This window comes from Rhinolophus sinicus, chromosome 14, assembly GCF_057876585.1.
Source record: "Rhinolophus sinicus isolate RSI-liver-muscle chromosome 14, RSI-T2T, whole genome shotgun sequence".
Classification (NCBI taxonomy): Eukaryota; Metazoa; Chordata; class Mammalia; order Chiroptera; family Rhinolophidae; genus Rhinolophus; species Rhinolophus sinicus.
The window spans coordinates 172,788,590-172,814,906 of record NC_142514.1 but is presented as its reverse complement, the minus strand read 5'-3'; the positions used below and the strand labels follow the sequence as shown (position 1 = coordinate 172,814,906).

Here is a 26,317-nt window from a genome sequence, read left to right as displayed (position 1 = left end):
GAGCTCTGGGGGCTGCCAGGCAGGACTCAGGGCTCCAAGGGGACACTGCCTCTTCTGAAGAAGGAGCCCACACCGACGTGGTGAGCAAGTTGTGCCGAGTTTTAGTACTGAAGCCCTTTCAGAGGCAGCACCGCCCACCCTGAACACATGGAGCCCTCCTTACCTTAAGCCTAGCCTCAAGCATGGTTTGCTCCAACTTGCTCACAGTGAGCTGGAACGGACGGGTGTTTGACTCGGTGACCTGGAAGACAAACACCGCCTGAGGACTGCCTATCTGAAAGCTTCGAAGCTTTCATTCCTCATTCCTATAAACCCCAAACAATCCTTCGCCTTCATACCCAGGGCGCCAGTCCCACATGTGCTCTTCGCCCGGATTTCTCCATCCTCCCCACCACCATCACTTATATGGGACGAATGCAATGTCCCCTCCAACTTCCAAATGCCCCAGAACGTCCCATTGCCTTAGTGAGCTGAGCAGGGGAAGGGGCCCCATTCTGACCTCACTGTCCAGGTGGACGTGAATCAGTTCCACTTTCGCATACAGGTGGGAAGTAAAGGCAAAGCCACCATAGACGGGAGTGGGGATCAGAAAAGCCTCTGGAAGCACAGGGAGACAAAGATGTCAGTCCTGGGTCTCTCAGTCAGAACCTGCCAGAACCTCTACCAACAGAGCACGTTACTTTGGCAATCCCTCTGACTCAGGATTAATGCTTTTGTGCTCAGACTGGTAAGTTATCCATTCTTATAAACAAACAGTATTTGGGGAACACAACTCAAATTTCTTCTCTGGGGGTACATTAGAGAAGGAGACGAGGGAAGACTATTGCTGGGAATGGCTCAGAAATCAGGGTGCAAATCAAACCAGGCTTATAAGCAGGAGGAGCATCAAGTCCGGTCAGGTCCAGGCCAAGCACTGGAGGCTGCGTTCCCTGCACAAGGAGGGCTCTCATCTCTCCACCTGACTCAGGTTATCTGTACCTGGTGATCTCACGTGTTTGTTTCTTCCCATCCATTTGGACTCATTGATGAGCTAACCAAGAACCAACTCATTTGAATGCAACTGGCCATCTTGGTGACTTCCCTCCTTGCAGCCCGAGCTCATTAAGATCTGAGACTCTTGTTTGGGCATTGTTAAGAGGGACACTGAGAACAGATCTCTCAGCCTTATTTGGTCTAGAACTAATTCAACTATTTTTATTTTTGAGGTGGAGGATGAGGTGATTGAAATTCTGTATTGTGGAAGCCAGTTTACCAATGCTGTCTGTATTGGAGTTGATCCCCCAAACCCAGCTAATAATATAATGAGTAGGCCCCCATTGTCACCATTCCTGGGGCATACCTCCTTGAGAACTGTCACATGATTTTCTTCCTTATTAAATGGAAATCCAAATCCCTTGCTCCTACAGAAATAGTATAGAGCTGTTCTGATCAGTGTAGGCGATTCCCAGCATTTTAGAGGAAAGGACTTGAGTCCAGACGCTGTTCGTCCCTAGGGCCCAATGCCCACATGCTGCTATTTCCCTGAGGGCGAGCAGAGCCCATTGACTTACCACCTGGATCACACAGAACCATGGCCAGCGCCAAGAAGACAGAGCAGCAGCCGTTTAGAACAACCACCTGAAAAACATGCACCGATCGCAGAAGTCAAAATCTAATCCCCATGTATGAAGGGTTAGTCCCCCATCTTCCTACTCCTGGGAAGGGACAGGTACCAGGAACCTCCTCACTGGGACCCATTGGCTTTCCCTCTGTCCTGGCCATGAGGATCTCCACTGGTTCTCCCTGTACCTTCTAGAAAATGCAGAGAGTCTCTCCAGAATACAGCCCTCCTCTAGCATGGCAGTGAGGCTGGGAAACTGACTCACATTTTCTGGATCAAGCTGGGCAGGTGCCTTGCAGTAGTAGGTCAGGAACCGGGCCACTTCTTCACGCAGGCTGTGGACAGACCCAGAGAGACCTGTGGTTCCCAAGCCCAGGGGCCATTCCACATTCAGGGTCTAGACTTCAGTCTTTTCCAAAGAGGAAGGCATCCAACCTCATGTTACAGGACTACTGACAAGAAGCTATCAACTCGCCAGGTGACAGAGAATAAATTTGAACAAGAACTCAGGCCTTTTGAATTATAGGGCAGTGTTATTTCGAGTACACCACGCTGCCTCCTGACGATGTTTCGCTCTAGGCATTTTCTACAATTGTTACCCAAAGAAACATGGAGGTAGCCAACCAAGCATCTGGCAGCTTGACTCCTCCCCTGCATGCGGGCAGGTTCCTGGAGACCAGCAGACCATAGACCTGGGGGTTACTTACAATGGGTGTCCTCTCCAGTCAGCATATTGCAACAGGGAGTCCTCAATGCAGTGCATGTCACTCCGACTCAACTGTTGACAGAATATGAGGTCAGCCAGACCAGGGAAGCCCAACAATCTCCATCCTGCTCCCAGGGTGCATGTGGGTGTTTGCCCTGTAACACAGGGCCTCCCAGAAGGGCAATGGGGACACACATGCCAAATGCTCCTGAACGAGTGGAGACCCCAATCTTCTTATCACAGATTACACAAACAGATAAGTCACTGGGAAGTGTTTAAGAACCTCCTCAACCCTACACATGGACCCGAGGCAACCTTGGCAGCCAGCCCGCCATCGTCCCTCCAGAGAACACCTCTGAACACAGCAAATCCAGAAGGTTAGATGAGCTATTCTAGAAGCTATTTCCCCCACTCCCTTCCCCACTCTCCTAAGTCCCACTCCTGTATCTATCACATGCTGAGGAACACTCGAAGGGGACTGAGCCTGCAGCTGGGTCCTGGCACAGCCTGGAACCTGGCTTACCCTTTCAGTCATCAGATCAATGCAGAGCTTGTTCTCACTGACACCGAGGTTAATGAAGCCCTGGAGATAGAAGGAATCTGACATCAGCTCTCTACCCAGCCCCCAATGGACCCCTTGAAACGTGTCCCAGATGATTTCAAATGGAGAGCTCACTGCCCATGAGGCAATTCAATCCATGCTTGACAACTTCAAAGTATTAGAAAACTTTCCACAAACCCCAAATCTTACAGCATGTAATTTTCTCCTTTAAAGCCACACAGAGAAAACAGTTATAGTATGTACAGCTACCAGTCATTGAGCGCTTATTATGTACCAGACACTGGACTAAGAGCTTCATGTCAGTTGCCTTTAGTCTCACAACTCCTGAGAAAAGAAGTTCGTAACAATCCTGTTTTAAAGGGAGTGAAGCTCAGAAAGGTGGCGTAATCTACAAGCCGTGTGACCTTGGTGATGGGCAGACTCCACCCGCCTGGCCCCAGAGCCTCCATCCTTTGGCACCACAGGCCCTGCCTTGTACCTATCTCTGCTATTTCCACTTCCTTGTAAGGGCTCTTCCAGTGATTGGAGGAGGTCCCTCAGAGGCCCAAGAGATACCTGACTCACTTGGCCCCCGGAAAAGCAGATGGCCATCGACCACAAGTCATTTAGCTAGAAACAGAAGGGAAAGTATGACTTGTGCTGTCTTCCACCCTCTGGCTGGAGACCTGTTGTGAACCGCCCTGATGGAATCCTTTCATTGGCTCCCTATCACCCTTAGGAGAACGTCCTAGCCCCTCCCAATTGCCCACCTCGTCCACCCGTCTGGTCACAGTGCTCTAGCCACATGGGCCTCTTTTTCCAATCACTCCCAGCCCTTCCCACCTTAAAAGTTTCATAATTCTGCTCCCCCTCCCGGAGGACCCGCCTTCCCATCACCGCCATAGGCTGGCTGATAGCCTTTAAGATACCTTCACAGACCACTCAGAGCAGACCTCCCTTTAGTGTTCTTAAGAACATGGATGTCATTTCCCAGGGGCTGACTACATTCATCTCCAGACTGAGTTCCACGAGGGCAGTGACTCCCGGGGGGTAAGAGCAGGTCTTTAGGGAAAGCATGCAGAGAAGAGGACGGGAACCCAGAGCCAGCTCTGACCTTTCTTGGGCATGTCACTTCATTTCTGTGCCCATTCCTTAATCTATAAGGAGACGGTAGCACCTACGTACGTCCTGGGAATGGGAAGAGTAAGCAAGAAAGCGTAGTACTTGGCACAGGACTTGGTAAACCCTAGTAATCGGGGCTCTCGAGTGTGTCCCCTCCATTCTCACCAAGGGGTTCTTGTCCTCGTGGTATTTGTCTCCTTGGCAGGTCTTGTAGTCCTGGACGATGGAGTGGTATAAGGCAGAAATGTCGCTGCCACGGTTGGACAGGTCATAGCCGATGGCTATAGCTTGCAAATCACTCAGGTGGTGACCTAGCTGGTCAGGCTGCCTGGATGACTGGGCCTGCTGCCCACCTCCAACATGACCACTGGAGCCCAGGGGAGGGCAAGGCTGGAAGAGGTTGACCACCTGGCACATCAAGCGGATCAAGGTGGCTTCCTGCTCGCTGGCAGCCTGACTGTGCCTCTGCTCCCCCAGCCCCGGGTCCGGCTGCAGGTGCTGGGTCTTCCGCTGCGTGATGTAGTCCTCCATGGTCTGCTGCAAACGCAGCATCACCTCCATCAGCTGGGTGTGGGTGCTCTGGTTCCTGAGACCCTGGCTCCTCACCTGGCCATGGGGCTTGTGCAGGGTTTCTGACTGGTGACTCATAGTCTGGGTCTTTCTTTTGGTCTCAGCAGGTTGCCCTGAACCTGCAGAGAAAGAGAGAGACCATGAGGGCAGCAAAGGGGACTCCCCCTGAGGGGGGACTCCCCCGTGAGGTCCAGACTTGGTCTCAGGCTGGCCTCTGGTTCCTCCCACCTCCATGCCTTACAGGCCCTAATTGGTTCAGGAAGTTACCTTCTCATTTAAGGGCAATACCTAAGTGGCCCCCGAGCCCAGACAGTGGAGCTCTGTACTTTTGGGTATTGAAATGTATTCTGAGGAAGAGCCTTAGAGACCACTTTGAGGAAAAGAGGAAACTGAACAGGCTCTGAGTTCTCCACCCTGTGCTTCAACCAGAGTTAAATCCTGCTTTATAGAGTTCTAAGGAAGTAAAGGATTTTGCTGCTGGGACGGGATGGGAAGCTGAGTGAATCATTCTGCTAGAATAGCATGGAGTGAACTACTCCCCAAGGGTCCAATCCAGCCTGTCACCTCTTTTTGTAAAATTAGTTTTATTGGAACACTGTCACCATCGTTTGGTTGTATGACATTATCTATGGCTGCTTTTATACTACAATGGCAGAGTTGAATAGTTGTGACACAGACCATATAATCCACAAGGCCTGAAATATTTACTATCTGACCCTTTACAGACAAAGCTCACCACCCCTTATTTGAGAATGTCAGCCCTTCTTTTTTGCCTATTTTTTCCAAGTTAGCTATACCAGGTATGCAGCACTCAGTCCTTCCATCCTCCTTTCTTCTTACTTCTGTAAACACTGGCTCACTGTGACAGCTGCCTTAGACTTCCACCACTAGTAACCGTGAGATAGATACATGGTTCTCAAAGTTCAAAGTCCATCAGAATCCCTTAGAGGTCTTGTTAGGACAGAGATGGCTAGGCCTCATTGCCAGACTTCAATTCAGTAGTGGGACCTGAGAGTTTTCAGTTCTAACATGTACCCGGGACTATACATACTTTGAGAACCTCTGATTCTGCAGACCAACCTCCTGTCCGAAAAGAAGTCAAAATGCTGGATAAGACCTAAGCAACACCTTTGGAAAGTCTTCAAGAATCAACCAAACAACAATCAGATAGCAGATGCCACAAGGTAAGAAAATCTGAGGCCAACAGCTGCCTCTCATCTTTACATTTCATATAATTCCTCATTTCCCCAGATACCAAGACTTCTTTTTCTAAGAATATAGATTTATGCCCCTTCCACCAAATTCCATATTCTTCTTCTAAGTCACATCCCCCTGACATGTGCAAAACCTTGTCACTTCTTTTACAAGTGTGGTACCAGCACTTCAAAGTACCAGACACTCTGCCCAACCTCTCCAAACTATGTTTGGCCTGCTTGTGATGTTCCCATAGCAACCTATACTTCTCCTGCGTGACACTTAGTACTGCTGCTTGTTTAGAATCTGCCTAGGTCAGCTTTCATCATTACATCCTTAGCACAGTGCCTGGCACACAGGTAACTGGTGGGAGAGGCATAACCGTGAGAATGTTGCCAAGTCAGTGAACACATGAGCCATGAACTAGGACTCTGGCCATGGGACATGGAGCAACGGCCCGATGAAGCCACAGGACAAAGACGTACCGAGTCCCGACTCAGGCTGCCTACCTTTTATTGACAGTGATACAGAGAACTTCACTCACCAGTGTTGGAAACATACTACTTAGAAAGAAATGGAACAAATCTGAGCTCTTATGCCTGGACTGAACTTTTGTTCCACAAGCAAAAGCTTTGCTCTTGCCCAAACTCCCTCCCCGAGATGTAAGACAGTCATTTCAGTGGGGCTGTCAGCCCGGGGAGTACGCAGGTCCCACTGTCCTTCCAGATATTTGGATGGCAGAGAGGGGTAGTTCAAGGGTCAAGTCGGATTTCTTTGGGTTTTCTGCCTTCCCAAAGGTGGTGCCCATCATCCATGCTGGTCCTGAGGAGCCTGGCAGGCAGGGCCAAGATGGTGGAGATGAACTCCCTTCAACAGGCAAGAAGCTCTGCCAGCGGCTCTGCCTTTTTCCAAGGCTGGGCTCTCACATAATTGGTGTCTTTGTTTCATGGCAGCTTAATAACGAAATCAAAGATGTGGCAGCTCTGTAGTGTCGGCTAGACCAGCACGTGGCCCTAGAATTGAAGCAGTTATTCCAGTTCAGGCTGGATGACAGGCTCTCGTGGACATCTTGCCCTGGAAGTCCTTGCTGTCACCAAGGTTCCACTACTTGTCCCATCCACCCAGCCCTCTGCCTGGGGCTCCAGGTACACAGACAACAGGGATCAAGATGGGGTAGGGAAGCTGGAGGCCAGTGTGGATCTACAGGCCACTGGAGGAGGTTTATGGAGCAGGAAACGGGGGCCAAGTCAAGTAACTGAAAGAAGGGTGTGTTCCTGGTAAAATGTTTTCTCATACAAGGAAATCGAGTATGCAGCAAGACCAAGAGGAAACCTGGCCGTTGGACCTGCCAAGACCTATCTTTTCCCTGGGAAAAGTCTACTGGGATGCTGCTGTTCCAAAGAGGCAATAATGTCCCCACATCGTCTGGTGTTGGAATATGCCAACGCTCGCCTCAAGTCTTCTTGCTTAGAGCCTTGGTTTCAATATTCCTCAGCATCCAAGCATGTACCTGTTAAGCCACACTCAGGTATCCCTCCCCGGTGCCTCGTAACTTTCTGAAAGGGTGCACATATCTTCAAGGCTTGACATTCACTTTTGGGGATCCATAAGCCCTGTAAGTCCATTGGTGGCTCAACCCCACTGGGGGTCCAGGAACCCACCTGAAGCCTCTCTCTCACTCCACATCCCACAGCTCACCCAGCCCTGCCACCAGCACTTACCTTCGACTCTGGTTCCACTCATTTCTGCTTTGGTCTAAAATGCTATGCCCCGTGAAACCGTCCTGGACCAGCAGCGCTCAGGGACTCTCCCCAACCTCCTCCTCTCATTAAGTTTGCTGACTGCCGTGGGCCTGCAGCCCTGCTTTTATGCACAAAGTGGTTTCAAGGGCAACAATAAGATCCACCTTCTCCCTGCCAAGGGGCTCTCCCCAGGAGCTCCCTATTACCTAAAATGGCCTTTCTGGGCACCATTATGGAGGAAGGGTCAGCAGCACCCACACCTGGGAGCACCCTGCACAGCAGCCACGGTTCTCAGACTTTGGTGGCATTGGTATCACCGGGGGGCTAAGAACGTGCGCAAAGGCTCTTGGAACTAGGCTGGGGCCTGGGCTCGGTAATCTGAATACCTACAATGCTTGAGAACCACTGGAGCAGTGAATCTCAATTAAATCACAAATGAGCTACTAACTTTCCCCATTTCAGGGGAGGCCATGAGTGGGGGCAGGTTGAAATGGGTTAGCCTAGGGCAGAGGGACAAGTTGACAAGGAAGCACTGGAGTGACCACCAGAAAGGCTGGTTCCAGTCCCCCACACCCACCTGACCAGGGTCCTGTTTCTCCTGTTACAGTGAGGGAGGCCATGAGACCTACCTCCCAGAGGGTGACGGGGAGGCTAAACAGGAGGGCCTGTCAAGATGGCAGGGCAGGTAGAACTGGTCCAGGACCATGTGTGTTTCACCCTGGGCAGCTCCTGTCCTGCCTTCCCCGGGGGGACAAACAGAAGCAAGGCCTGTGGTCTGAGAACACCCTGCCTTCGGACTGTTCTCCAACTTTAGTGGGTGCTTGTTCAAAGTGCAGGTGCCTGGGCCCCTCTGAGGGGTTGTGCTCCTGTAATCGGGTCTGTAATTGGGCCCAGGAGTCTGCACTGTGAAACAAACCTGCAGGACAAAGTGCACGAGGCGGGCAGTTCCCTGGGCCTTCACACTGCCCGGGCTTCAGCACCTGTGCTGTTCTGCCCCCAGTACCTGCCTGACTCACCTGCTTCAAGTGGGCTCAAATCACCTTCTCTTGGAGACCTGCTGTGACCACTTACTTAATGCCATAAGCTGCTCCACCCTCCACACTGTGGTTCCCCTCCCCCATTCTGCCTTTCATTTTTTTACAGAACTTTCCCCCTTCAAATGTGCTGTAACTTTACGTATTTGTTACACGCATTGCTTATGTTCAGTTCCCCCCTCTAAACTCCATGGGACCAAGGGTCTTCGATTGTTTTGTTTACTGATGTTTCTCAGGTGCAAAGAACCATGCTTGGCTCAATAACATTTGTGAATGAACGAGGGAATGGATGGATGAACGGATAGATGAATGATACCATAACACAACGATCTGAGGTCTGGGTCCCCCTCTGGGCCTTAGGCTTCTCGGGCTCTGCCATCGTCCCAAAGCACAGACTGGGTGCTTGGAGAGCGTTTGTTGATTATTATTGGTAACTAACTCATGAGCCACTGAAAGAGGGAATGAAGGAATCAATCAATTGTAGGCCCTAAGTGAATGCTGACGGTGGAATGAAGACTTGCCCAGAGGAAAACCCTCATTTTCCTCAAACTCCTGCATTTCCCACTACTTGCCTCGGCTGGATGCCCTCTGCTAACTGTGGGCCCCCCTCCCAGCACAGCTGCTGTCACATGGATTCTCCAAGAGGGGTCGCTAAATCCTAATTTTCCTTCCTGGCCCAGAAAACTCAAGGCAGCCACAGCTGCAGACTGAGTGAAGCCTTGGGTGACAGAAGGGGAAGACCTGGGAAGGCCAGACCCCCGCCTAGAGCCTCAAGTTCCCCTTCCCTGAGGGGCCTCAGCTGCAAGGGCTGGGCACCTGGCTGTGCTCAGGCAATACAATCCTCTTCTAACTGCAACCCCTGAGCCCTTAGGGCCTCCTAGGATCTTGGTCTTACAGACAGGACCCCGGGCTCAGAGGCCGGGTGCCTTAGGCACTGTCACACAGCTGGAAAACAACAGTGAAAGGATTGGATTCCAGATTTGGCGAATGCAGTTGGTCCCTCCTCCACTCGCTCTCCAGCCGAGCTCCTTTTGGCATCTCTGTTCCAAGGCCCAAGCAAGATTCCAGGTGCAGCGTCTGGCTCGGACTCATGTGGAAAGCTTTGGGTTGTCTTTCCTGCTGGGGAAAGCGGGGGTCTGGTGGTTCTGGCCCACTCAATTCATCTTCCTCCGGCAGGACCTGAGGGCCAGCAACGCTGTTGGTTGCCACCTGGGTGCCCTCTTCTCCCAAGCCATTACCCTGCAGGTCCTGTTCTTAAAGGGAGTGCAGGGGTTCCCTCCTCCAGAAAGCCTCTGATACTCCAGCCTCTCAGAGCTTGACTCACCGTTAAGGTTCTGATCAGTCACCCCCTACGTGTTCTCTGACCTCGGCACTCAAACCCAACTGAATTATAAGTCTCTCTTGCAGAGAGAGAACAGCTCTTTGCTCATACCTTCCTTTAGCCTACGGGGGCTAAGCATACAGTAGGTGACAAGAAGCTGCTTTTTGTTTGCTTGTTTACTCCTAAAATGGGAAAACAGATGCAAAACACTTCCAGGGAGTTTTTAACCAAATTTGAAAATGACATCTGTGTCCTGTTGCACAACAGGGAGAAGCAGGTAGCATGATTCTTTCATCCCATAAAGATTTATTGAGCAACTGCTATGTGCCAGACACCATTCTAGGCCCTGGCATCACAGAAGGGGACAAAAGAGACAGCCCTCTTGCAATGTACCTTTTAGAGCAGGTGACAGAAAATGGGCAGCATGTATAAATCCGTGGAGTTGGACAACTGCTGTGAATAACACGCAAGCTGGGTAGGGGATCAAAACCAAGAGTCACAAGTTCAAATCCCGTATATAGATAAGGTAGTTAGGCAAAAACGCACAGGAAGGGAAGGAGCAACCCACACAGATCTCTGGGGAATAGTGTTCCAGCGAGAGAACAGCTAGTGCAAAGGTCCGGAGGTGTGCGCATGGATTTGCTATATTTGAGGAAAGGATCGTGCAAGGTTGGAAGAACCTTGATAAGAACTTTGGCTTTTATTCTGAGCACTGTGGGAAGACAGGTATGTGGGTGACTAACTGCCTGGTGGAGTGGGCTGCGGTTCCCAAACCAGTCAGGACACCTCGGGCTACGGGGGGTCTGTTCCTGGCTTGGATTCATAGGTTCTCGTTGCTAGAATAGATCCCAGAAATCCGGAACTTTGCTTCTAGAAAGCCAGACGTCTTCCTCTGAAGTTCGTGGAGCCCCAGGACGACACGCTCAACCAGGATCACCTCAGAGTCATCCTGAAACCTTTCCCCCCAAACCAATGCCAAGTGCCATCTCTGCCTTGCTGACCCAGGGGATGAATGCCACTCATTAAGAACCACTGTCTTCCAGGGGTTGTGGAGAGGCCCCTCATCCCACTCCAAATATCATCTGCGTGTACATATGGGGTTAAAGGGATAAGAAGGACTATAGCTTTCACCGGACTCCCCCAAAGATCCAGAATCATAGTCCACAGCCAACGGGGGAAAGCACGATTAGAGACCAGGACCTGGCGTGTTCAGTGCCACCTTTGTCCTCCCCATCGGGCCCTCTGCAGTGCCGCCGACCCCCTGCCAATGCCTCAGCTCTGGCTCCTCCTCTCACTATTTGGCCCAGACTTATTTTAATGGCACGTCTCCCTTCCTTCCAGCACTTAGCATGCTGCCAGCATTCAATACCTCTTGAAATATGAACAAGCCATTCTCCCTGCCAGAGCTGTGGCTCGGTTAAGTCAATCTTTTCGGGGCTCTTTCTGTTTGCTTTTCCCCAAGGCCTTCCTGCTTCTTCTGTCACAGAGGAGTTTGTCTAGCCACCCTGTCCTCCCCTGCCCAGGACTCAGTATACTGCTTAGGAAGAAAAGAGTTTTGTTTCATTTCCCATGGACACTATCTCTCGTCACCCATACTTCAAAGTCAAGGGGCCCCCTTCAAGAGCCCCAGTCCTGGGAGCAAGACCAAGTGACCTTGGCCTGGGTGTGCTGGGAGAGGATGGGCCAGAGACAGCAGCAGTGGGGTGATTGGTGGCCTGGCTCCCTGAGGGGCGGTGCTGTCTGGCTTCGGCAGGCACGGGACATGTCTGCTTGTTGTCTGGACCTGATTGCTTTGATCCCCTGAGATGTCCCTTTCTCTCTATGGGGGATGGTATAGCGTGGTCTAAATGGAGTTGTTATCAAGGGTCTGGGGTTCAAGCCACGAGTTCACGTCCCAGCCCAACCACTTACAGACTGTGTGGCTGTAAGTAAGTTGTTAAGTATCTCTGGGTTCAATTTCTTGTCTGTGAAGAGACATGAGAAGAAAAGGATTGAGAGGATTACAGAAAATAACGAATATAAATTTGAGCCTTTTGTTCCAAATTCCGTCCAGCTATCCCCCAAACCTGAGCCTTAAAACACTCGTTCTTTCAATCCATTTTTATTGAGCCCTACTGTGCGCTCGCCAGTCTCCAGAGACCAAAGCCATTCGGAGGAGCCTTCTGGAGGGAGCTGACTGTTCTCATCCTCACCTAGGAGACCTAGGAAATGACGAATTGAGAGTTTCCACTGGAATCTTTGTTCCAGTCACAGCACATTTGCGACTTCCTTCCCACTGGGAAACGTCTTGGCAGGAAATCTTCTCCTTGTCCCCCGAGAGTCCTGCTCTGAACTATTGGCTTCTGTTGACCTGGATCTTCCCCCAAACCAGACTCTGTGAAGTTGGTCTCGCCACTTCCCTTCTTCCTAGAAATTCTTGGGCAGACACAAGGCGCAAGTCCCACCCCCACCAGCCAACTCTGCTAAGTTCACCTCAGAGTCAGAGGGGGCTCCTTTCACCCCCAAAGCCTTTCAGAGAGCAGTTTCATGGTGGCCCATCCTCTGCTTGTTGGGCATGTGTATTGAGGTCCCCCAGACACTGTGGTGAGCACTTAGCAACGTTATCATCTGTCCCCCATGGCCCCGTGGCAGCCTGGAACACTGGTGGCCACAAGAAGGCCCTGTGTGGTCTCCTCCCAAGCTGATACTGGGCCTGACCATGTGACCATTTGGCCAATGGGGCACTTAAGCCTCATGTGAACAGAGGTTGACAAGTGCTTGGCACTGGCCTTGTCTTCTTGGAATGCTTGCCCTTAGAAGCCAGCTGCCATGCTGTAGAGAAGCTCTGGCTAGACTGTGCAGTGCTGAGAGGCCACGTGGAGGGGAGCCTGCAGGATGAGAGGCATCTTGAACATTCCAGCCCCAGTGGGCTGCCCATCTGATTTCTGCCACATGAACAACTTGGCAATGACACACGAACCCAAAGAGCCGCCCATCTGAGCCCCACTGACCCGTGAGTCATAACAAATCACGAGAAATAACACATCATTGTTGTTTTAAGCCAAGAAGTTCAGGGGTTGATTCTTACACAGCAACTGAACACTGAAACACACCCCAAGTCCTGGATTCCATTATTATCATCCCATTTTTCAGACGCTGAGACTGAGGTTCAGAGAACTTGAGTGCATTTCCCAAGGTTGCCCAGTGAGTGAGCAAATATGGAGGCTGTGAAAATGCACCAGGGGAATCTCCTGCTGTGGGAGCATCATGTACTGACAGCCCCAGCCACTGTCTCCCTGGATCCACCATCGCATTCTCACTGAGCAGCTTCTGCTCCTCCTGGGCTGCCCCCAGCCAGGGAGCCAGCAGCAGGGTGATGAGCACAGGCCAGTTCCTAGGAGTCCCCCAATTCCTGCATCAGCCTCCTTTGGCTCAGGACTCCTCTTGGGCCTGGCTGAGCCTATTTTGGAATTGTGTTGCAGTGCAAGACTCTTCCTGCCCCAACCCCCCTTCCTCCTCTCTTTGTTACCAGGATCACAGAATCTGAAATTTCTCCCGTCTCCTTCCACTCCCTCCCGTTTATTCTCCACAGGTGTTGCCCCAACAATTAGGTTGCGTTTTGAACCCCCTTTTGGTGTCTGCTTCTCAGAGGACATGAACTGACACAGTGAGAAAGCTGAGGTCCAAACCCATGGAACCTCTACCTGATGCTTCCTTTGTTTCTCTGAGACACTTTCACGCTCAGGAAAAACAGGCATCTTCAAAAGTGGCGACCATCCAGACCTCAGGGGCTCTAAGGCCACAGAAAAGGAAAACTGCAAGGATAAGAAAAACAGGGCAGGAACCTCCACAGACACGCCTGGGGGAGCCAGACAGACACCAGGCTCTTCAGGACCTGACACGACCCAGCAGCCTCCACAGAGGGGAGGATGACACGCTAACATTTCTTCTCTGCCCTTTACTCCCGGTATCTAACTGAACCCTCCACATGCCCACAAGGCCATATTATAATCCCCACTTACAGGTGAGGACATGAAGCTCAGAGATGTGAAGCTGCCGGCCTCGAGTCACACAGCTACTGTGTGGCAGGGCCGCGACTTAAACCCGGGTGGAGGCTGAGCAGTCGGGTGCTTTCCAAATCCTGGGTGTAAGTCCCTGTTCTTTCATATGTTCTAAGAAGACCCTGGGCAAGTTTCTTAACCTCCCTGATTCTCAGTTTCCCTGCGTATAAAACCTGGACACTCCCTGTCCCTTCTTCCTAGGGACATGGGAGTTCTGTCCCGACCCCACCTCCACCTCCAGTCTAACAGGTTTCCATGACACCACGTTGCTTCCATCCTGCTATTGCCACAAATAAGGTGAGGACTTTTTAAAAACCCAAGCCCAGGCCGATCATAACTGCACAGGAGCCAATGTCCGGGCCTGATTCATAATCCAGTGTTGCTTTATTTCTATAAAAAACCAACACATCAACAACCGAAACCCTGATAAATTAGCGAGGGACACAGAAAAGTTGAAGGCTTGAAGGCTCCAAGCCAAGACCCAAAAAAAAAAAAAAAAATCCCCTGGATTCTTTCCCCATGAGGGGAGGTTTTCCATAGGGACACAGTCTCGTGCTTTGGCTCAGGGACCACGCTGCTTTCTCCTTGAAAAAGCTCCTGGGATAAAAATAGCCAAGCAGAAAGCGGCCCCTTCTGGGGCTTGGGGACGAGACTGGGATGGATGGAGCGGAGGGGGCCTTGGCTCCCAGACGCCTGTGTGCTTGAGAAACAGGAGAGGGGTGCAGCACTGCAGTTTGGGGTCTGAGGGGAGGTGGGAGATGAGCCTTCCCGGTGAAGAGGAGGAGGACATGGTCAGGTCAGGACCTCCCAAATTCACTGAGCCAGAGAATCCTGCAGAAATACTGTTTGGGGGGCAAGAAAAGGAAGAGGCAGGGTCTAGACTCTGATAGATCCCCACGCCACCAAACGAGAAAGACCAGGAGGAGCCCCGAATACAGCAAAGAAAACAAAACAGGCCCAGGGGACTCTGATTTGAGTATCTGAAATGAACCCAGGCCAATGGAGCCACTTCTGAGAGGCCCCTTGTCCTGCCCCAGGGGCCCCCGTTTAGACTCTGTCCTTCTCCTTCCTGAGCAACCCCTTGGCCAGCCCAAGGTCCAGCCGAGGCCACCTCACCGAGCCATCCGGCAAGCATGCAAGCAGACTCGGGATTCTCAGGAGCTTAGGGTCACAGACTCCTTGAAACTAGGAGGACGCTTCAAGATTGTCCAGTCCCTTATTTAAGCCTCATAGTGAAGATGGGGCATCTGAAGTCCAGAGAGGGCGAGCAGTTTGTCCAAGTCACACAGCAAGTCTCCTGACTGCCAACCCAGCACTGCCGCAGCACACAGCTGCCAGAATATCAGTCATCCAACAAGAATGATCGAGTACCTGCTGGGCACCAGCACTGTCCTTGGTATGCTGGCATGCGGTGGGGTTAAGTGCACACAGAATGCCTCTCTGAAAAAGTGCCATCTGAGCAGAGACCTAGCGGCAGTAATGGTGAGTCATGAGGACACCAGGCAGGACAGCGTTCGAAGCAGGGGGAGCAGTGAGTACAAGGGCCCTGAGGCTTCGTGTGTTCAAGGACCAGCAAGAGGCTGGGTGGCTCGAGTGGAGTATTTGGCCATAAGATCAGAAATGAAATAGGAGAGCTCTGCAGGCCACTGTAATGACGTTGTCTTCCCCTGTGAGGCAGGAAGCCTTTGCAGGGTTTTGAGCGAGACTTGATCTGATTTAACATTGAAAAGGATCCCTCTGATTATAATGTGGAAAAGATTACAGAGGGTCAGGCCACATAGGAGGATGTTACAATAACCCCACGGTGAGGTGGTGATAACACGGTGGTCCTGTGAGGATGGAGAGGAGGGGTTTTGCTGCCTGCTCCACAGGATTGGCTGCTTGATGAGACAAGGCATGAGAGGGGGAGAAAGACACCAGGGACCTTCCTGGGCTGCCTGGCCCTGGCCCAAACAACTGGAAAGATTGAGTTGCCATTTACTCAGGTGGAGAAACCATGGGAGGAGGAAACTTGGGGGAAGATGGGGACAGAGTATGTGGATCCAGCCTCGAGTCAGAACTCATTCCCTGGGGGCCTTTCTTAGATCATGTAGTTCATTTGGTCCGGAACAGCTCACACCCGAGTTCAGCCCCAGGCCATGTGACTGACAGGAAAAGCCCAGGTCAAGGCTGTGTTGCAGGTCAGATTCCATCACCCCAAATTCACTCATACCACAGCTCCACACCCCAGCCCAGCCTGAACAAACTTGTTCCAGGGGATGCATCCATTCTGAAAATATTTTTTAAACACACGCTTTCATTTCTCTCCTATTCAGTGGTTTACAAAACATTCTTTCCATCTTATTCCATGACCCTCATCCCAAGCCTATGAGATATGTTGGGCAGGCATTATCATTCCTATTTTACAGATGAGGAAACTGAGGCAGAAAGGCTAAGTTACTCAGGCATGGTAAATGCTCATCAAATGTTAGTTCCTTTTCGCTCCTCCAGGCCCACTCAGGGCCCAAAAGTTAAAAGTAAAACAGGAATGGAATGTCCACAGGGGGCTGTGAAAAGTGTCAGTAGATTTCTGGGAATCTAGAATTCCACACGCAAGCACAGGGTTGTGAGTATGCCCAGGAGAGATCTAAGGAGGCCCTGACCTCTCTCCTCTGACTGACCTTGAGCCTCCACACAAGAAAGAAGTGAAGGCCAAGGCCAAGTTGTAAATTGTCTTCCAGAACATTGAACACATGCGCCAACACATACATGCAGAACCCCTTGGGAAAGACTGAGAGACTTATGGGATCTAAGCGTTTAAGGACATCTCCGTCTAATCATCATTTGACCAGTAGGCTAACAAGCAGAGCCTCCAGGGGCCTCACATGATAAAGACGTATCCCAGAAATGCAACATTGTGTTAACATCCAAAAGCCAATCAATGTAATACACCCTATTAACAGAATAAAGGACAAAAACCATAGCATCATCTTAATAGAATTAAAAAAAATATTTGACGGAATCCCTCACCCTTTCACGATAAAAACACTCATTAAACTAGGATAGAAGGGAACTTCCTCGACCCGATAAAGCGCATCTATGAAAACCCACAGTGAACACCATTTCTAATGGCATTTTAGTGACAGACTGAAAGCTTTCCTCTTAAGATCAGAAACAAGAAGAGGATGTCTGCTTTCACTATTTCTATTCATCACTGTACTGGAGGTTCTAGCCAGGACAATTAAGCAAGAAAAAGAAATAAAAGGCATTCCGATTATAAGAGAGAAGAAGAAAAAAGGAGAATAAGGAAGAGGAGGAGGAAGAAGGGAAGGAGAAGCAGGCAAAGCAGCAGCAACAGCAGCAGCAAAACTGTTTCCAGATGATATGACCTTATATATAGAAAATCGTGAGGAAAATGTATGTGTGCAAGTACACAGTAAAGCTAATAAATGAATCCAGCAAGGTTGCAGGATACAAGATCAAAATACAAAAATCAATCGTATTTCTACACTCTAGCAATAAACAATTTGAAAATGGAATTAAGGAAACAATTCCCTACTTGTTTTGCAATATAAAAGAATAAAATACTTAGGAATAAATTTAATAAAATAAGTATGAAACTTGTACATTGAAAGCTGCAAAACATTGCTGAAAGAAACTAATAAATGGAACGACATCTCATGTTTATGGATTGGGAGACAATCTGTTAACATGGCAATAATCCCTGAACTGAACTACAGATACAACACAATCTTTATCAAAATCCAGCTGCGCCCCCCCCCTTTTTTGTTTTGCAGAACTTGAGAAGCTGATCCTAAAATTCATTTGAGAATGTATAGGACCTACTACATAGCCAAAACAATCTTGAAAAAGAAAACAAAGATGGAGGACTCACCACAATTCCCAGCTTAAAAGTTACTTCAAAGTTGCAGGACTCAGGACGTGATACTGGAATAAAGGCAGATATAGAGATCAATGGAATAGGATTGAAAGTCCAGCAATAAACCCTTGCATTTATGGTCAATTTATTTTCAACAAGAGTGTCAAGACAATTTTTTTTTAAATAGTATTTTTCTTTCCTTTTTTTAAAAATTTTTATTGGGGAATATTGGGAAACAGTGTGTTTCTCCAGGACCCATCAGCTCCAAGTCAAGTTGTTGTCCTTCAATCTAGTTGTGGAGGATGCAGCTCAGCTCCAAGTCCAGTCGCTGTTTTTAATCTTTAGTTGCAGGGGGCACAGCCCACCATCCCATGTGGGAATTGAACCAGCAACCTTGTTGAGAGCTCACGTTCTAACCAACTGAGCCATTCGGCCGCCCCAAAAGTGCCAAGACAATTTGATGAGGGCAAGAATAGACTTCAACAGATGATGTAGAACAACTGGATATCCACATGCAAAAGGGTGAAATTGGACCCCGACCTTATAGCAAATGCAAAACTTAATTCAAAATGGATCAGAGACCAAAATATAAGAGCTAAAACTATAAAATTCTTAGAAGAAAATATAAAAGTAAATCTTCATGAGCTTGTGGTAGGTAGTGGTTTCTTAGATATGGCACCAAAAATACAAGCAACAAAAGAAAAAAATTTTATTGGATTTTGTCAAAATTAAAAACTTTTTTGCTTCAAAGGACACTATAAAGAAAGTGAAAAAACAATCTCAGAATCTGAGAAAATATTTGCAAATCATATGCCTGAGAAGATTTAGTATTTAGAATAGTATTTAGTATTTAGAATAAGAACTCTTACAACTCAATAATAAAAAGAAAAATAACCCAATGTTTAAAATGGGTCAATGATTTGAATAGACATTTTGCCAAAGAGAATATAAAAATGGTCAATGGCACATGAAAAACTGTTCAACATCATTAGTCATTAGGGAAATGCAAATCAAAATCACAATGAGAGACCAATTCCCACTCACTCAGATGGTTAGAATAAAAAAGACAATAACAAGTGTTGACGGGGACATGGAGAAATCGCAACATTCATACACGGCTGGTGGGATTGTAAAATGGTGCAGCCACTTTGGAAAACAGTCTAGCAGTGCCTCAAAAAGTGAAACTGCAGTTACTGTATGACACAACAATGTCACTACTAGGTCTGTACCCAAGAGAATTTAAAACATGTGTGAAGACAAGAACTTATACACAAATGTTCACGCAGCATTATTCACAACAGCCAAAAAAGTGGAAATGACCCCGTTCATCAACTAATGAATGGATAAACAAAATGTGGTCCATCCACACAATGGAATATTACTCAACAGTAAAAAGAAATGAAGCAGTGATACATAGTACAATATGAATAAACCTTGGAAACTCTATGCTAAGTGAAAGGTCACAAAAGGCCACATATTAGATGATTCCATTTATGTGGAGTGCCTCGAATGATCAAGTTCAGAGAGACTGGAAGTAGATTAGTGGCAGCCAGGGGCTGGGGCGAAGCAGGAATGGAGAGTGACTGTTAATGGGAACAAGGTTCTTTCGGAGTGAAGAAGATGTTCTGGAACGGATAACAGGGATCGATGGTTGCACAACACAACTTTGTGAAGATACTTAAAACCACTGAGTTGTGTACTTTTTAAAGGTGAACTTGAAGATCTGTGAACTATACAGAGGGTGCCAAAAAAATGTATACACATTTTAAAAAAGGAAACTCTGTTAAAATAATAATAATATATACCGATAACAAAAGATGAACACAAGTCACGTTTGACGTCTGGAATTACAAGAGGTGCTCAAAGTGGTTCCCATCGGCGTCCAGACACTTCTGATTACGGTGAACTACTGCTTGAGCAACGTTGACCAAAGTGTTAACCTCTCCTAAAATGTGCACACAATTTTTTTTTTGGCACCCCCGGTATTTCAATAAAGCTGTTTTATTAGAATGTGAGCAGTTTGTTATTATTATCATTATCCTGGCCCCAAGCCTAGAAACGGACCCTTCTAGAATGGGTCCTAAAGAACTGGGGGGGCTGGTACCCCCCACCAAGCCAAGGCCCCCCCTCACCCTCTGGCTGCACATGCCAGTGGAAGTTGAGCCTGGGCTGCTTCCAAGCCTGAGAGAAGCTTCTGTCCTGATGGTTAGTAGGCTCCTGGATCAGGAGGGGAAACCTGAGTGGGGCTGGGTTGAGTCGGGACCTCCGTGGCCCCCTGCATCTGCAGAGCTGGGGTAAGCAGCATGAAGCTAAGACGGGCTGTTACAGACCCCACGGCTGACAGTCACATCCCAGTCTGGCTGAGCTGTCTGCTTGGATTTGTGACATTCCCTGGCAAGCTCATCCCCTCCCAGGTATCTGCATCCTTGCTGTTCTTAACCAGGCTTGGGGTGGGCAGTGCCCAGGGTGGCCAAGTTTCCTTCCCCCAGTAGGGGTGGGGAACAGACAAAGGCCGAGATGCAGGGAATGGCCCTCTGTCCCTGCTGAGCAAGGAAAACAACTCTGGCCCCCTGGGTCCCTGGCTCCAATGTTCTTCATAAAACATTTTTACTAAAACAGTTCTCCCAGAAGGCCCTACTGGTGCCCTGGGAGCCATCTAAAAGTTTATGGCAGAATCATCTCTATTTGGCAGTAGCTCATGTCCAGCCCAACCACAAGCTGCTCACCCCCACTTCTCTCCTCCCCTCCCCTCCCCAGCACCCAGTAGCTTCCAGGAACAACTCCACCCATCCTCCTTCTTTATCTCCCATGTCGATCATCATAACATGTATCATTTATCAAGCCCAGGGCTAGGCACTTTACATACATGACCTGCTTTCATCTCCTCCACAACCCAGCAGAACGAAACTCTTATGAGGCCAACTTTCATGGAGGAGCCCGAGGCCTGGAAAGGTCATGTCTCTTGCTTAGAATCCCACAAAGCAATAGAGGCACGGTTCAGCGGATCCCACAAAGCAACGGAGCCCCCAATGCACTCTTTTCATTAACACTTGGAGCCTTGCTCAGGGAATGAGCAGAGCTCATGCCCCAACGCCGGGAGAATAGTACCACCTCACAGGCCAGAGGGGCAAAGGGGCAGCCAGGGGCTACGCTTCCCTGCTCCTGCAGCCCTGACGGACCCCTAGCCCAGCATTTTCTCCAGCCTTTCGAATAAGGCTAGGTAGGTTGTACACAGGGAGCGCTAGACACATGGGCCACATTGTGACTCGTGCCTCTTGGAGTTGTTCAGTGCACATCCCATACAGCTGTATGTGTGCGCCCTGAATTTTCAGCAGCCCTTCCATGGCACTCCCTGCTCCCTTCTAAACTAGTGAATTCTGCCCATCTTGCAAGGCCTGGCTCAAATTCTACCTCCTGCAGGAAACCTTCCTGTATCAGCCTAGGCCACCTCGGTCTCCTTTCCTCTGGTCTGCTATAGACAGGCTCCTCCCATTGGGTATCGGGTGGCTACTTCTGTGTGGGTGCCTGTGTATATCTGAGCGTCCTTGGTGAGCTCCAGGAGGGCAGAGTTTGGCTTTGAAATTACTTGTTTCTCCCACCTCACCTGACAAAATGCCAAGGCTCTATAAATATGTGTGCATTGGCAGGTGTCCAGATTACCACAGAGAGTCAAAAACTCCAGAAATGAATCAGAGCGTTTCAGAGCTGGTGGTGTCTCTAAAGGAATTTGTCCTCCCCATTTTGTAAGTGGGAAAACTGAGGCTCAGAGAGGGAAGTGGTTTGCCTGGAGTCACGAGGTTAGTCAGAGCTCTGACTCCCTGTGCAGTGCTCTTTCCACTGGCCACCCTGCGTCTTAGCTCGGGGCCCTGTTTCTCCCCCCAGAAATGCTGCAGCAGGTTTGTCTATGAGTTCCCATTCTCATCTGCTAAGAAAGTTCCAAATCGCGGAGTCCTGTATTTTTAGGATTGGGAATGACCATCGAGGCCTGTTCCAACCCCCCACCAGTTCCTGAGGGCCAGCCAACTTTTGCCCCGAGCCAGCCTCCCCATCTGAATGGATACTAGCCTTTTCTGGTTCTATGAAATCGCCATGTGTGAGGGCGCGAGTTACTGGAGCCTGATTTCCTCCCTCTGAAAGCTCAGGCCAGAGTAGCTAGGAGAGGATTTAGTCTCCTTTCCACTCTGTTGTGGCCTAGCTGAGTATCTTGAAAATGGCTGCTCTCCAATGCCCCCTCCCCCAGCTCAGCTATGACAGAAGCAGTTACTCCCCAAGGGACCTCAGTTGCTGGAATCCAATCACCTTCCAGGCCTGCTCCCAGTGACTAAGCCGGCAGCAGTACTGCAGCGGCCACCATCCAGCAACCTGGGGTTTTTCCACTCCAGAATCCTGCAGGAACTTCCCTTGACCTGGACCACCAGTGGGGCAGTTAGCGGAAATTTAGCCAGCTATGTCAAAGCTCCGTTTTCCTGGGGCTTCAGGTCTGGCTTTATCAAGGCACAGAAGAGAAAGAACCCATCGTGCTGGGAAGGTTTTCATTGGTTGAAAGAAGTATTTGGGGATGTTAAGGCCACATGGGGACTAACTCAAAGAAGAACATTTTATGGGGGGGGGAGTCGGAGTTTCTACGATATGATCAAAAAGGACTAAAGGAAACAAGGAAACAAATATGCTTTGGTATTTACTACATACCAGGTATTTTCTTATGTACAAAGACGTCTTATGTTTCACCTAACCCTCACAACTAACTTAGAAATTAGTGGTCTGCCCCCATTTTACAGATATGGAAACTGAGGCTCAGAAAAGGTAAGTACTTGCCCAAGAATTTCACACAGATCTGCCTCTGGCCATAGCCCAGGCTCTTTCTGGCATGCTACCTGGCTAGGAATTAGCGTCAACCTTGAAAATGAACCCACTCTCGTGCTTATTGCTGAAGTATTTTTACATGAGCTGGTGAGAGGACTGGGCTTCCAGACAGAAAAGACCACTGGTCGGACTTTTAGGGGGCCTTGGGGTCTGGGCTCTGTCCCACACTCAAGGAAGGAAGTTGCTTCCTGTCCTGGGACTGCAGCTTCTCCACCTCTGTCATGAGGCATGGAGGGCGTGGAGGCCTGTCAGGTGGCTTCCAGGTCCTAGACTCATGTCCTCTTTGTTAGATGGCCCTGATTTCCACTGGGGGAGAGTGGGTGCGAGGCAGTGCAGCAGCGGAGGCAAGACCGATCCTGGTATAAGTCTCATTCGGCTTTAGGCAATGTACTGAACCATCCCAGACTCAGTTTTCCATCCATGAAATGGGCTGTTGCCAACCTTATAGTGCACGGAGTGGGCAAACACTGACACAGTGCATGAATTGCAGACCTAGCCAAGGACCTGGGACACAGTAAGCGTTCAATCCGTGTGTTTGGAAAGGAGCCGTTAGCCTGTCACCAAGTGCGTATCGAGCTCCTATCACATGGCCAGCTCGGTGAGACCATCGGTCCAGAGCAGTTCGCTCATGCCAGTGGTTACGGCCCCGCCGGCGCCGCTGGCTCCTGGGCGCCCCCTGCATTTGTATCACCACATCCCTGAAAGAAGGGAGAGTGAGGACAGTCAAGTTGCCATTGGCCCTGGGTGGAGGGTACTGAGGACGGAGGGCAAGTCACAAAGACTTGCCTGTGATTTCTTAGGATGGGAGCAGGAGCCCGAGCCGGGGAAGTGCCCGGCCCACACCCTTTCCTCCAGCCCCGGTGTCTCTCCATGGTGCTGCCCACTGCACTACAGGTCTCATCCGGGCGAGTCCTCCCCCTTTCCCACCCCAGGGGCCACCCAAAGATGGAACACAGGCCTTCAGAGTGAGACTCTGCCAGGAGCGGTCCTGTGGTCACCAGCCTCCAATATGTCCCCAGTGACCCACCTCCTGGTATTTACACCCTGTGTGGGTCCCTTCCACACTCTACTGTGTGACCAATGGAATACAGCAGAAGTGACAGCATGTCACTTCTGAGACTAGGTTATAAAAGACTGCAGCTTCTGTCTTGGATTCTGTCACCTTTCTTTCTCTCTCTCTCTCTCTCTCTCTCTCTCTCTCTCTCTCTCTCTCTCTTTCTTTCTTTCTTTCTACCATCTATCTATCAACTATCTATCATTTATCTATCTATCTATCTATCTATCTATCTATCTATCTATCTATCTATCATCTATCTCTATCTCTCTCAGCACATCGCCCTGGGGAAGCCACCTGACCTGTCATAAGGACATTCAGGCAGCCTATGGCCCATATGGTGAGATACTGAGTCTCTGGCTAAGAGCCGCCGAGGACCGAAGCCTGCCAATGACCATAGTGACCCTGCCTTCAGATGACAGCAGCCCATGCCCACAGCTTGACAGCAACCTGCTGAGAAACCCTGAACCAGCCACCAGCTAAGCACTCCTGAAACCCTGGCCTTCAGGAACCGTGAGATAATAAGTATTTGTTGTCTTAAGATGCTGTTTTGGAATATTTTGTATCACAGCACTAGATAACTAACACATGCTCCCTCCCCCGCCAGCACCCAACAGGTCACAGCAAAAAGGGCACTTTTCTGCTCTCTGCCCCTCTGCATGGCACTATAACTGTTTAGGCCTCTGTTTCCTCAGCAGTAAAAATAGGGGCAGAGAGGCCTTCTCCTCAGGGTTGATATGAAGACTGACGGAGATGAATTCAGAGCCAGGAGAGATTTATAGGGAATTTACAGCAAGGGAATTTGCCACTGTCAAGGGTACATGTCTTTACATTTTTAACAGATATTGCTAAATTGCCCTGCAAAGATTGATCAATTTACTCCCAAAAAAAGAGTATTTAGGGGAGCCTGTTTCTCCACACCTAGCCAGCACCACACTCATTGGAAGGCTGAGCCCAGAGTGGGCACAAAGAGGGACTGTGTCGAGAGCCAAACACCAGCCCCACTGACCACAGAAGACCCCTTCCTGGGCCATCAGCTCCTCGCAGGAGCCCATAGGGTCATGCAGAAGGAGACCCTGGCAAGTTGGAGAGAGCAGACTGTCAGGGGGCTCCTGTCTCTTCTCCTGCGTCCTCTCAGAGCACCAGCACGGGCAGTGACTCCCTCACGTTTGCACTCAGTGTACAAATATTTAGCAGGACCTTACTTAGTAAGAGGTTCCAGGGCTCTCAGTTGGATATATTTGTATTTTAAAAGGTAATCAGAATCCTGTCTCCCACAGAGAATATTCTTTTCAACACACACACACACACACACACACACACACACACACACACACACACGGTTTGTAAGGGTCTCCCTGGCCCACCTGTGAGCTCTGAACAGGCCAGTATGCCCTTCTAAATGGACAATTTCGAAATACTTCTCTAGCATGTGTTTGGTGGGGGGAGGAGAAAAGTAGATTTCATAGGTATGAAAATGATCTCTTTTTTATATTTAAAACTCTTTTATTCATGTATCCATCCATTCAACAAATATTTGCTGAGCACTTACCACGGCTCAGGATAAGGAGAGACAGAGGGTTAAGTGTAAGGATAGAGCTAACTTATATGGATATGTTTACAAAGGCTTGGTCAAAATACGTCTCACCCTCCTTCCTAGCTTTGCACTAAGTGCAGGGGACAGCATGATGAGCAAAAACAGATGTGCTCCCTGCCCTCCACGACGTTATAATGAAGTGGGGGAGGCGGCCATTACTTAGACAAGTTCACTAATAAATCCATGGTGAGGACCGTGCTAAGTGCTAAGAAGTGCCAGTGTCAGAGCCCAAGATGGGAGGACAGACCTAATTGGTTGGGGGGGGGGCGGGGAGATGGTCAGGGCGGATGTGCCAGTTGAGCAGATGTCCAGGCAAGAGGCGAGGTAACACGGTCCAAAGAGGTAGCAGGGCACACAGGCAGATGTGAACAGATCTGAGAGATATTTCGAAGGGAAAAATCATGGCGTGGTGAGGAGGAAGGGATAGGGGCTCCTGGGTGATAGGCCTGGAACGCAACACAATATTTTAACTTATTTGGACTTTTGTTTCACAGCTTTTCCATCACCCAATTTGCCTAACTTGAGTCACCCTTGCCAACTACGGATAGAGGTAACATACATGGATATGTTTACAAATCCTTGTTAAAAATATAGTGCAAACTCCTCAACCCTGGCTTTTGAGTCAGCGGGACCTTATTCTGTTGTCTGTACTTCTTGTTCCTTCTGATAATTTTCAATTTTCTCTTGCTATTTTCCAGACCAGACAACGTCTTGGGAGACACAGGAGAGGGTTTTGAGTTTAGATAACAAAGTAAATCAGTCGTTCCTGGCTATCGGCGTCATACCACGTAAGACTCTATTCAGAGTTTTGACAACCTGGGAATCGTGACGTTATCAGTCACACTCGGTGACCTGCCACACGTGAGCTTAGTGGAACCACTCAGCAAGGAGAGCTTAAGAGAGAAGGGAGATTTTTCCTCTCACATGAGAGGGATTGATTTAAATTTTGCCAGTCATATAATTAAGCCCCCTCTGAAAACCTGAATTAACTTGAACCATATGTTCACTTTATTTCAGGAACGTTCACCCCTGTATCTGCAGTACCCAGAGCAGTGCCTGCACGTATTGTGTTCA

General features: G+C 49.4%; 1 protein-coding gene across 2 annotated transcripts in view; it reads right to left on the bottom strand.

Moving 5' to 3' along the window:
* The window catches only part of ACCSL (1-aminocyclopropane-1-carboxylate synthase homolog (inactive) like), a 135,523-nt gene that overhangs the window by 5,617 nt on the left and 103,589 nt on the right, over positions 1 to 26,317 (bottom strand). The window contains exons 1-8 of one of the 2 annotated variants that reach the window (XM_088789527.1): positions 17,745 to 19,843; positions 4,135 to 4,658; positions 2,830 to 2,889; positions 2,308 to 2,378; positions 1,866 to 1,935; positions 1,551 to 1,617; positions 500 to 597; positions 164 to 241 (exon numbers count right to left, since the gene is read on the bottom strand). In XM_088789527.1, coding sequence (XP_088645653.1) covers positions 164 to 241; positions 500 to 597; positions 1,551 to 1,617; positions 1,866 to 1,935; positions 2,308 to 2,378; positions 2,830 to 2,889; positions 4,135 to 4,617 — 927 coding nt within the window. In that variant the 5' untranslated portion in view covers positions 4,618 to 4,658; positions 17,745 to 19,843. Of the gene's footprint in view, positions 1 to 163; positions 242 to 499; positions 598 to 1,550; positions 1,618 to 1,865; positions 1,936 to 2,307; positions 2,379 to 2,829; positions 2,890 to 4,134; positions 4,659 to 17,744; positions 19,844 to 26,317 lie in introns of those variants that run through there. The other variant, XM_088789526.1, reaches the window with a different exon arrangement.